The sequence below is a fragment of the Hoplias malabaricus genome, chromosome Y (assembly GCF_029633855.1).
Source record: "Hoplias malabaricus isolate fHopMal1 chromosome Y, fHopMal1.hap1, whole genome shotgun sequence".
NCBI classification, from domain to species: Eukaryota; Metazoa; Chordata; class Actinopteri; order Characiformes; family Erythrinidae; genus Hoplias; species Hoplias malabaricus.
In genome coordinates this window covers 3,687,370-3,700,684 of record NC_089820.1, presented here as the reverse complement: position 1 = coordinate 3,700,684, position 13,315 = coordinate 3,687,370, and the positions used below count along the sequence as shown (strand labels likewise).

Here is a 13,315-nt window from a genome sequence, read left to right as displayed (position 1 = left end):
TAAACCATGGCTTAGAGATCAGGGGTTAAAGGGACTTTATTTTAAACAAAAACAAATGTATTATATAAAACACCAAGGGCCAGTTTCCAGGACTCAGATTAAGGCTAATCCTAGACTAAAATGTATTTTCAATGGTGATTTTCCATTGACACTGCAGATTAGTTTAAGTCTAGTCCTAATCTTGTTTGGAAACTTTCCCTGAATCTCTTTAGGAACTCAAGACGTTCAGTAGGAATAGTGCCAACACACACTTCACAGGGTGAAAACTTGCTTACTGTTTATTTATTTATATAAAGAAAATAGATAGTATGCGCCATTTTTGTTAAGTCTCTCACCTTTTATAAAATAAAGTACTGTTTTTAACTCAAGTTATTCATTTTAAAGGTGGTGGACCATTATGAGAACCCAAGAAACGTCGGGTCGTTGGATAAAAACTCCAAGAATGTGGGGACAGGTTTAGTGGGGGCACCTGCCTGTGGTGATGTTATGAAACTGCAGGTATGTGTTATGAGTTTGACCTGTCCACTAAAAAAATGTAAGTAAACCATGCACTCGAATCTCCTGTACGTGGCTTGTAATGTTTTGAGACTTTTTTCTTTTTCTTTTTAAATAGATCCAGGTAGATGACAAAGGAAAGATAGTGGATGCCAGATTCAAAACTTTTGGTTGTGGATCAGCCATTGCCTCAAGTTCCCTGGCAACAGAATGGGTCAAAGGCAAATCGGTATGTCACCTCATGTTTTAATATTAGTTTTAGTTACAACATGATTAAATTATACATTACTCATATGTAATAGCGTTGGGCATTCCTTTGCTGTGTTTTTGCCTTTCAGTTATGGAGTATTTTAGATTCCATTACGTATGTAGAAACCTATATTAATAACTGCTAAAGTGGTCCTTGTGTCTTGTATCCATGCCCATAACACTTCTTTTCCTTCTTAAACGATGTCTAAATGTTGATGACCTCTCCGCTCTCCTTTAGGTTGATGAAGCTCTAAAAATCAAGAACACAGAGATTGCTAAAGAACTGTGTCTTCCTCCAGTCAAGCTTCACTGCTCGAGTAAGCTTAAGAGAAGAGCTTTACAAGACTGTTAGCTTTATAAAAGCCATTTGTATTGAGCTGCTCTTTAACTTCATATATAGGTATGTTTCAAGGAATGTCAGCCTAAGCCTGACATGGAGGGTGGGTGGTCGTATTTCAGTTTATCAAGTTTAGGGTGGCGTCTAGCTATAAAAACTTAATAACGATGTCCTCATAATATGTAAACATCCTGTGCACATACTTTGCTTTCTAATAGTTTTCTTTGTTTATTTTCCTCCAGTGCTCGCAGAAGACGCCATCAAGGCTGCACTGGCTGACTACAGACTTAAGCAAAAGGATGAGGAGAATGTAGCGGAGGCTAGAAATTAATTGCAGTAAATCTGTCGCAGTTGCAGAAGAATGCCATGACACAGAGTGTGTTGTGTTTATCCCAAACCAAATATATCCCTACAGCAATGTCATCCTCCTACTGAATATGTAGATAATCTGCTGTGTTGATGGCTTGAATGAAGTGATGTTTGTGTTGCAGGAGTGTTTTTAAGCATTCATTTTAAGAGTGCTGTATGAAAGGGTGGTGGGTTTTGATCCTCAGTGTCTTTTTGAATCACGCACAAAAGCTTGCTTTCTAGACAATGCTTAAGTCATAGGCAAAGTAGGGACTTTTAGAGGGTATCCACCTCAAACTCAGATCCCAGATGAAGTGTCATTTAATACAAGCCTGGACTTGTCCAGAAAAGCAGTCCAATAACTCCTGGTGATCCTTTATTACTACGTTGTTGTTGTTTTTTTTCATAATTCTGACCTTGTTGGCATCTTACACTGATGTGGGGTGATTTTTCCAAAAGTGAATTAGTACAAAGGTAATTCTCAAATTGTTGAGTGAGAGTCTCACTGAACACTCTGCACCAGTTAAAATGTTCTTGGCACTAAGATGCTGAGTATGCCAGCTTATTTTTAACACGGTAAAAGAGATAAAAGGCCATTTGTAAAAACAAAAAAAAAAGATTTATATTTGTTTACATCTCACTAGTATATTTTGTATTTGCTGGTTTCTATTTTTTTTCTTCTTCTCCTTTTATTTTCTCAGAATTGCTCTCTGATGTTAAATGTCCTGCAAAAAAATGGCAGTTGATGGAATGCAGTCATACACGCACAATGCACAAAGTGTATAAACAACACAACAATACTGGGAAGTGAACGATGCTGTGTCCTCCATTGGATTAGCTTAATAAAATTCCTCAGAATATTTGTCTTGTGAGATTTTTACTGTTCCCATTCACATTTTAAAACAAGTTTAATTATTTACAAAATTATAAACCAAATGTTTCACATAATTACAATATCATAATATATTTATATAACAATATTGTGTGGTCCTTGAGAAATGCAGTTTCCTTTGTAAACATGAATCATAATTGTGCTGTTTGCCCCCACACCCTCCTTCCCCTTGCATGTATGTTAGTGATTAAAACTAGCGTTCAATTTACAAACTGGTACATGACCATAATTTAAAAAAAAATTCTTACATTTATATGAATTCCTATAGACTTGATATTAATATTCATCCTGCATCTCTTTTGTATTCAAACCTGACTGAAGCCAATTTCACATCGGAAAGAATGTCCGTACAATTCCACAGTGCTTGATTTTTCACACCAGACACCAGGTATACGTTTGTCCTGCTTTATTCCTGGATAATACCATCTACAGAAGTCTTTATTATTTGTATATTGCTTAATTAACGTTTATGATGACTAAAGTTAAGCACAGTTTTAATTTAAAAAAAGATCCAGGAAAAAAAACCCTGATTTGCCACATCATCCTGTTAGTACTTGTACAAGGTCAGGGGTCAGGGACTGAACACTTACAAAGCTGCTACAATTTAAAATATATGTTTGCTGACATGTCTGTTGGCCTAGATTGTACATTCTGCAGTACTGAATTTTGTACTGTTTCTGCATAAAAACTACTAAATTGCCACATGGTACACATCAAAAATAGACGCAAAGTATATTTGCACACCCGGTTAGTGTAAAATGTCACACTGATTAATATACCAGTGTATTGCATGTGGCATGTTTACACCATCTGGTGTGAAATTAGCTTGAGAAGTGCTCATCAGAAACTTCACTGGACATCATAGTCTGTAGTTGGCTAACGTCAAGAACTCGCATTCCTTTGACTGCTCAGTGAGGATGGTAGTGGAACTATTACCTGATTTCTCCACAAGAGGCTTTTCAGAAGCAGAAATACAGTTACCACCAGAAGCCCTGTTAGCACACACAGCACAGAAAGTAACGCAATCATCACTGTATCGCCAGTTTGGGCCAGAGTTTGAGAAGTTGCACCAATATGCATTCCAGTGTCACTTGTAGGGGAAGATAGGTCTACAGGGACTGCAGTCCTAGAGACAGCAGTCTGGAGATTGTCCCTATTGTCTGTACACTCAGGTTCCTGTTCTGGGGCAGGGCTGTATGGCATCTGGGTTGACTGCGGGACAAGATAAGTGGAGTTTAGTAATAAACACTGTTCATAGCTAAGTCCTGCTGAAGAGGATTTGTTTGACCTGAAATAAGACATTGAAGCAGGGTGATTAGTGGAGACCGAGTAGCGTGTCCTGTTTGAGTTCAGAGTCAAGTTCCTACAAGAATGTCTTAATGTTCTGGGTATGCTGGCGGGAGGATCTGAAAGTTCCTCTGAAGGTAGATTCTCTGTTATTTGCTCTTTGGAGTGCCTCTGCATTACTCTGCCAGAAGCTGCCGTCATGTTAAGTAGAGCTGATCTCTCGCTTGGCTTCAGGACCTTGGGGCAGATGGCCATGATGGACAGGGTCAGGAGCAGCTTGTGCGCCAGGTGCAGAGGGGCGGTACACACGAGATCCACTGCCATCCTTAACCTATCCATGAGCAACCACCTGTAGAGATACATGATATCACATTCGCAGACCCACAGGTTATTGGCCAGCTCGACAGAGCGTAGGCGTGGTAGTCCATCAAAGGCATGATCGGGTACAGACCGCAAGCAGTTGCTGTTGATCTTTAGCACTTGGAGGTTGACCAAAGTGACCAGTGAAGCCAGGTCCAGTGTTGAGATGCAGTTGGCTGACACGTCCAGGTGAGTTAGTGACGATGGCAGGTGCAGAGGCAAGCTGGTCAGTTTGTTCCCCTTCAGTGACAGCATCTTCAGCCGGCCCATGCCCAAGAGTGCCCCTGGCTGGATGGCCCGTATACGGTTGTTTTCCAATTCCAGCCTTGTGAGGTTGCCCAGATGCCTCAGGGCCCCTGCTGTGATGTATGTGATACGGTTTTCCCCAAGCTGCAGGCTCTCCAGGCTTGACGGAAGCCCACGAGGGAAGCGATCCAACCAGTTATGACTGAGGCTCAGTTCCTGCAAACTGGAATAGTGTTGCAGGATGTTGTCCACATTGCAGAGGCGGTTCCATGCCACGGACAAGGCTGAAGTAGTCAAAGGGACGGAACGAGGGAGAGCATGAAGACCCAAGGACTCGCAAAGGACTAGCACACCTGGCCGTGGACAGCAGCAGCCTGCAGGGCAGGGAGAGAAGATCGAATGGCAAGGACGCAGAGAGAGGAGCAACAGCAAGAAGAAGCAAGGATGCATGGCTCACTGAGGGTGGAGAGGATAAACCATAGGACATGTCAGCTGTGACATAACTTGACATAAATCAGTTACTTAGACTTGGTATCTAGCTTCTTTTCTTGTATCTCTCGTCCTGATCCTTATCTTCCTAAACAACACACACCAACTCTACAGCATGAGTGACAAAGTTCCCCAAAGGATCACTCACCATTCTCTTGCTGCTCTGTTTCCTGTCTCTCAAAACCTCTCAATCATCACCCCCTGGCTCTGTGAAGCTCCTTCCAGAAACTGCAGAGCTCTGCGGCCACCTGGAGAATTCTGGGCAAGGGCCCATCAAAATTTAATGGCAGACCTAAGGGTGTTGCCTTACATGTTCTGTGTCTTCTTCACCATGTGAATTAATTGCATTATCCAGTTGCTTTTCCCGCTGACACGAGTGCCTAAAGCCAATAAGGTGGTCTGTGCTTTTCTCCAAATTACTTAATCTATAGTTGCATCTGTAACTGTATCAAATGTCAGTGTAGTACATTTTGATTAATGAAGTCCACCTTCTGCCAAAGCACTGGGAGACCTCAGAAAGCCATATGTTAGACATACAGTCAAAATCAAGATCATGCTGCCAGTGTTTTTTTTTTTTTTTGGGGGGGGGTCGGCATGTGAGACATGGGTGTTCCATTCTTTGCTACAAAGGCGAGAGTGAAAGGATGGCAGATTCCCGGAATAATTCAGCACCCTGAACACAAAAGCAGGGCAACTTGAGCTGGAGCTGAGGCCTTTTCTGGGCTCCGGTTGCAGCTTTCACTAGGAGCGCAGACATTCTATCAAGGTTTCCTTTTTTGGGTAACTAGAAGTTGCCAACACTTGGCCTTGTGCCATGGCAGTTTGTGCTCTTATTTGCATTTCTAACCTAATTTGCCAATCAGTCTACAGAGAACTAATACGGTCAAATGAAAATTATTGAATTATTGAGCGATTACTGTGACTCTGAACAGTGATTTTCCTCTATTCATTTTTGAAAATATCTCCATCTCCAAAAGGGTTGCATTATTAGTATGGGGCCATGGTACCTCTTAAAGACAGATTTTAAAACACCACAGAGCATGAGAGAAACCCAAATCTCAAATCACTCAATACTCCCTACATAGTGCCGTATAGATGTCATAAAATTACTGAATCTAGTACATTATATATTTCTAACAGAACATCAAATGTATATATTCTAAATCTAAATCTAGTGCTACCTGCACTAGATCCACTCATACCAGCACAACACACATGAACACCACCACCACCACCACGTCTGTGTCACTGCAGTGTTGAGAGCGATCCACCTCCCAAATCATACCTGCTCTGTGGTGGTCCTGACCATTGAAGAACAGGGTAAAAGTGGGAAAACAATGTATACAGAACAACAGGTGGCCTACGGTCTGTAATTGTAAAACTACAGAGTCCTCCTGTATGGAGAGAATGGATAGTGTGTGTAGAAACAAGGAGGTGGTCATATTATTATAGTTGATCAGTGTATAATGTAAAAATGTACAATTTCCAAAATTTTATGACACTGTCACATCAACATTTATTCTAATATTGGCAATAGCAACTGTATAAATGTTGATTCTGTCATTCAGAGACTGCAAGTTCATTCCTTGGTGTTGCCCCCAATTTTGTTCTCTTGGACTTTTATCTGATTGGTCAAATAGTTCTCATCTTCTTTGCCATTTTATATGTTTTTCAGATTTTGTAATCATCACTATGTAAACAACCTACATCCTGCCATTCTTCTATGTTTGTATCGCTTTCTTCACATATTTTAAATGAACAATGCCGTTTATAAATTTCTGTTTTAACTGAACTGAGATGTGAGAGTAAAATCTAAGCATCTCAATTCAGACATGAGCCAAGCCTATTTTCAGCACACAGAGCAGAAGCTCTTGTACCGGCCTCCTGAAATATTGATTGAATTCTGTATTGCAGACATTGTGTGACCAAGGGGCCTTTTCTGCCGCTTTGCTCAGAGGCCTTTGGAAAAAAACAGAACAGAGTGTGCTGGTACATTCACCAGATCTAAGTTTACACACCACCTTCCAGACCGGAGTACTAGGTCTCACTGAAATCAACATTATACAAGCATTGTGATAAGTTTACTGTGGAATGGATGTTAAAATTATAGTGTGGAGGGTACGGATGAAGAAATGTGGGTTCACTCAGCAAGGAGCAGGCAGGACTCAAATGAACTCTTTCCGTGAGAATTTATTCAAACGTAGCACACGTGATGACGTCACAATGAGAGAGGTACCCGAAAAGAAATGAAAAGAAAAGAAAAGAAAACGAGCGCGTTGGAACTAAACAGACAGTTTGTCCATACAGCAGTTCCCTCTACCTTTACCTGGCTACTGCAGCCAAATCCCCCTCTTTTTTAGGAACTTAGCCCCACCCCTCTCTTAATTGGACTAACCCAACTCTGGCAAAGGGGTAAGAAAGTTGCTCCCAGGAAGATATTTATTCCCTTTAATATAACCATTAACAGATATCCCCCGCACATCTTATTCCGGCTTCACTGGTAAGTGTTTATCTATGTATATAGTTTGTTAATGGTTTTACTTATTTGCTTTTTCCCTTTCACAGGTTCCTGAATCCAGCTCTTCCCTCCCCCTCTCTATACCTCCCCGTGGGCCCTTCGGCTAGCACAAAGAGAGACAGGAAATTCGCTGCCATTCCCCTAGGAACAGGAACTGAAACACAAGGTAAGTAATAATACCAAGATACATTCCTTAATGTATATTCCAGTCTTGGTGATGGGTCCAATTCACTGACCTCATCACATTTACATTAAAAATTAAATAGAAAATTAAAAAATAGAAAACTGGCATTTTTGTTAGTTACACTGTATGTTCAACCCAAACTCCCTTCCCTCGGAACTGTAGGCCAAACAAGGTGGACCTATAGGAGAAAGTGTAGGGGTTTCTAATAAAGGGGATCTGGTTATATGAAGATGATTTGTGTTATTCCTCACAGAACAGACTACACAGAATACACAGTTCTCATCTGAAAAATGTTTTAATATAACAAACAGTATGTTAAAATACATCTGATATAGAACAAATGGCTGACTTTCAACAGAGATAATGGATATAACTTAGAGTTGCCAAAAACCTCTTCACAAAACAATACCGTTTCAAACAGACTGAATACTGAAAGCAAAATCACTGTTAACAGATAAAAGATTTTTCAAGTCACTGAAATGGAAAGGCAAAGTACACTCATGTTCCTCAACTCCAAAATTATCACACAATGGTTAAGTATAGTTTATGCTACGAGTACTAATGATTGGCTTCAGGTTTGCAAGTCATCCTGTGAGTGCCCAACTCTGCTCCTGAATAGTTTAGCCAGAGGTGGGTAATTCAGGTCCAGAAACTAAGAATCCTCCTCCTTATGTTTTCGTTAAATCTGACATTTATGAGTGGGTAACAACTAAGATTTCGCCCTGTCTTTGTAACTATATTACTCCTGTTAACTAGGACTACCCCGGTTAGCTGTTGTGAAATAACACTATCTAATAACTTCTAATAACATAACTGGTTTAAAAAAAAAAAAAAAAAAAATTGGCACCTGGAACAAAATTTTTTTTATGACCCGCTCACTTGTGGTTCTAAAAGAGACGAGTTGGGACTAAATCATGACGTGTAATCCTTGCAGACTGCCAATTGGCCACAGAGACTTGTCAATCACTAAGAGATGCAGACATCCAGCACTAATTAGGAATTTGTAAAATCTCCAAGCTAGAGCAGTGATTTGTTTTAACCCGCTAGGGTCAAAGAACATGCCGGCGCATCAAATACAACCATTCGTGATGTTTCTATTAATATCTTAGCAATAACACAGCGCAGAAATACAGTTTAAACACTCCGTGAATGTGCAGAAACTGCTCTTTCGATTGTGTGTTATCACGGCAGTATGCGATACTGTACATCCCGAGTTACCAGCTTCTGTATAAGCTTGAGACACTCCTCCTCTGCCTCTCGCCGTGTCTAACTGGTGGACGCTTGTTTTTAAGACTCTGATAAAACTTTTTCAATCACCAAAACAATCCATCCGCATGAGTAAAGGGATGTTTTGACAAGAGATATAAAAATTTTCTAAAATTGGATTTTTCAGGGTTAGAGACAGATTATCTCTTCATAAAATTCTCTAGGTGACATAGGCCTCTCTTAATGAGAGAGTTGAGACTGTTCTAAACATTTTTATATAAAACATGTGGGTAATATATTATAATACAAGTGCTTTAAAGGCAAATTTCAGAAAATTGAGAAAATGTCCTTAGACCCCAAAGGGTTAATCCAACTCACAATGGCAGCTTGTAAAATTAAGTCATTGTCCCTTGAAAAGGTCCAAACTTTTCTTGGATTAATGGCCAACAAAAGAATCATGTGAATACCACATGGCGCAACAAGAAATTAAAGAACTATACTCATCTGTCTGAACGCATGCAGCTAAACTATGTTAATTCCCAAAACACAACACACAAATACATGCCAATTGTGCACATTTGTACTCCTTGTCTTGAATGGCACCATTAGGGATTAAACTTGCATTACTGGATTGTTTTGGTTGTTTTATAAATGGTAGCCCACACCAGACGGTTAAACAGCATGGAATAGAGGGCTTTTTTTTTCGTAGGGCACGTGTGGTAGAAAAATCTAGCAGCAAATGTTAAATGAGTTGTCCTGAGATAACATCTATTACCAAAGAAGTATCTGGATCTGAACTACAGACTTCAGGAAACGGTCCTAATTTAACACCCTTAATCCGCTTAATTGTGAGGAACATATATAAGAACATCAGAGGTAGGTGTGTTAATTTAGGGTTGGTAATAACCTCCTTAGGGAAGCAGATCTCCAGAAGCAGGGTTGGGCAGAATTACCGAAAAAGTTGCTCTGTAAAAGAACAAGATTCGTCTAAGGTGGTCCCACCCTGTGCACTTTTTTGTGCTTTGTCTCATGTAACACCATGGATTTGTATTGTTAATCTTTTTGCGGTCTGGGTCAGGTGTAGTAGTGAGAGGAGAATGCAAAAATGTGCAGAAAATGGAAGTCCTTGGACTGGAATCGGGTACCTTATCTGGCTCTGTATCTCGAAAACAAGTATCTTTGCCACTCTCTTTGTTTCAAACACACAGTACTTGTCAAGCCTCTCAGAAAAAGAGTGCTGATTCAGGTTAACAATAAAGACTGATCCTGGATCTGCTGTTTTGGTCTGAGAAGTTTCACAAGTACAAGTTAAACAGAACTCTAGGAGGAACAGTAAGGTAAGACCTATCTGTATCTCCAGATGGTGAACACAGCTTAAAGTTAATTTCAACAACGGGGAAACAGGAAAAACACACATGATCCAGGTAAATCTGTAATGAATTTGGGCAGATAATATTCAAATTCACCCAAGTAAGTGGCAACCCAAAAGCAGATGACCTCAAAGCCCTAATATGATCCGTCTCATGATGTTTCCCAGAGCAACAGAAACATCTGAACAATTGATCTTACAGGTTAGACAAGAGTCAAGTGTGTAATTCCTGACAAATCCACTAGATCCCAAATGCCATTCCCCTGTCATTTGGCCCCTGCTCAGTGAGCCTTCCTCAGGTGGCAGGTACACACCAGCACTTGGCCGTTTCCTGCTGAAGTGCTTGGCATTGGCACCTCCGTCTTCTTCTTCTTCTTCTCCTCTTCCTTCGGTACCTCCACCTCTTCCACTTCCTCAGCGGGTTTTGTGGCCTCTTGTGGCTTGGGCCTGGGGTCCTTGCCCTCCTTTTCTCCCACTAGAGCCTTGGAAGGTGTGCGAAGGTAGCTTGTGGTTCCCTGGGGCTTGTGGTCTGGAAGGGCTTGCTGTTGCTGTGGTCTATCCTGCCCAGGGTTTGTTGTATACTTCCGAGGCACACGCTTCTTGGGCGGGTAGTAGGCCTCAAGCTTGCGCTTGTGGCTCATGGCCGAAGCACAACACACGATGAAGACAATGACGACAAGCAGTGATGTTACGACGATGATGAGGAGCAGGTTGTTGCGCAGAAAGTCCACCACCCGATTGAACAGGAAATCCTTAAGGCGGATGAAAGTGGTGGTAATGCTTGGTGGAGGAGAGGAGGATGGAAGTGATGCAGGTGGGCCTTGTGTGCTATGCGATGTGGGGAAGATCAGTTCCTGTTCATCCCCGCTGCCTTCCATGGACATGTTGAAAGGGAAAGCCATGCTGGAACAGCTCCATCCCAAGAGGGCAAGGAGGAGGATGCAGGTAAGTTGTGGAAACCCTGAAGATGACATGGCGCTCGTCTACACCTAAACTGGAGTCAGGACAATAACAGTAACAATCAGCTATTTTCAGCAGTAAAACAATACATTATGTTTAAAAAAACAAATATAATCATAATCAGAACAATAGCATGTCAGGGAGGGAGGATCCTGGAGCTATGTGACAGCGAGACTCTCTCTTGCACCACCCATATATCGTATTAAGTGTACAAATACATTTTAAAGCACTTTTGTGTAACATATTCTAATTGAGGGTGGCACGGTGGCGCAGCAGGTAGGTGTTGCAGTCACACAGCTCCAGGGACCTGGAGGTTGTGGGTTCGATTCCCGCTCCGGGTGACTGTCTGTGAGGAGTTGATGTGTTCTCTCTGTGTCTGCGTGGGTTTCCTCTGCGTGCTCCGGTTTCCTCCCACAGTCCAAAAAACCCACGTTGGCAGGTGGATTGGTGACTCCAAAGTGTCCGTAGGTGTGAGTGAGTGAGTGTGTGTGTGTTGCCCTGTGAAAGACTGGCGCCCCCTCCAGGGTGTGTTCCCGCCTTGCACCCAATGATTCCAGGTAGGCTCTGGACCCACCGCGACCCTGAACTGGATAAGGGTTACAGATAATGAATGAATGAATATTCTAATTGACAATTCACTCATTTCCTACTCTTTGATCATTTTATGGTAACTGATCTACAAATGATGCATTAATATGTCACATTCACAATCACCAACTTTGAAATCCCCAAAACCAAAACAAATGTTTTTTTCCAGTATGAAGCTCATAACGAATGCATTGACAAAAATTCTTTATATTATATATGTATATATATTTATATATGTATTTGACAAAAAGGTTATTTTTTGTTGAATATAATGACATTCGTCATTCTTAATACTATGCAACAGTTACCATAAAATGATAAAAGGTCAGGAGAATGTTTGAATTTTAAAATTCAATTATACATTACCAAAAAATTAAAAATTAAAAAAATGCAAACCTAATAAAAAATATTACAGAAAATATAATATATTTTCATATATTATACAATATATATTTCTGCTTTTCTATGAGATATATAATATTGAAAACACATGGTGATATACAGAATCAAAATGTTCCCATTATGGACATCATATATTCAGTTCACAGCTTGTACAGAGCTTAAGGTCACTATGCCCAGTAACATGTTGGTGGTAGGAGGTAGGAGGCACAACACTGGGATTTTGAGCAGTGGAACATCCATCCATCCATCCATTATCTGTAACCGCTTATCCAATTTAGGGTCGCGGGGGGGTCCAGAGCCTACCTGGAATCATCGGGCGCAAGGCGGGAATACACCCTGGAGGGGGCGCCAGTCCTTCACAGGGCAACACAGACACACACACATTCACTCACACACTCACACCTATGGACACTTTCGAGTCGCCAATCCACCTGCAACGTGTGTTTTTGGACTGTGGGAGGAAACCGGAGCACCCGGAGGAAACCCACACAGACACAGGGAGAACACACCACACTCCTCACAGACAGTCACCCGGAGCGGGAATCGAACCCACAACCTCCAGGTCCCTGGAGCTGTGTGACTGCGACACTACCTGCTGCGCCACCGTGCCGCCCGCAGCAGTGGAACAGTGTTCTTTTAAAGGCAACCTCTAAAACTGGTGGGGGAAAAACTGTTGTCTCTTTTTTTTTATGTTCAGAACAGTATTTCTAAGGGGAAAAAAACGACTGATATTTGTAGCTAAATTTGAACTTGTCTGTAAGCTTTTATTCACTGTTTAAATTGCCACAAAACTCGTTTGTAACATGAGTTGTTTAGTCGCACTTCACAGTCTGTGTTTACTTTCATGTCTTTACCACTCTCCGGAATTTAGAGTGAGTTCTACCTTAATAGAACGTAATAGCTACAGCAAAAATGAGTCGATATTACCCATCTATGGAACAGAAATATCCTCATCCCAGTTCCTGCTTTTTAGTGTTTGAAGATCTATTTTTGGTGTAAAAGCCTTGAAAATGCAGTTGTTCTGCCATGAGCAGAGAGAGAGAAAGAGAGAGAGAAAGCTTGTAAACCAGACTGAGACGTTTTTTTTTTTTACCCATTTACAGACACTGGGGCTTCATAAACACAGTTTTGCGAATGCAAACCAACTGGAGAGTTAGCAAATGGTGAGAAAACATCCTCAGCGTTTTATAAAATATAGTTTTTTTGATTAAAATAGTGAACGTCACCTTTAAGTAACAGAGCATCAATCAAAACAGTGGTGATGTTTCAGAGCGCCAGAATTAATCATCAGTCCCTGCCCTGTCTAAAGCTGACTGAATGCAGTCAAATGTTCCAATATCTAGCTTTAAGCCTTCTCAGAAGAGTATAGCAGAACAAGCTTCTGT

At 41.1% G+C, this 13,315-nt stretch overlaps 1 protein-coding gene across 1 annotated transcript; it reads right to left on the bottom strand.

The window, feature by feature from the left end:
• Window positions 1-10,261: 10,261 nt before the first annotated feature.
• On the bottom strand, window positions 10,262-10,882 carry LOC136677836 (transmembrane protein 119-like). Its single transcript, XM_066655502.1, has one exon. It carries the CDS (start codon window positions 10,880-10,882, stop codon window positions 10,262-10,264), a length of 621 nt encoding a protein of 206 aa, XP_066511599.1.
• Between the last annotated feature and the right edge of the window lie 2,433 nt (window positions 10,883-13,315).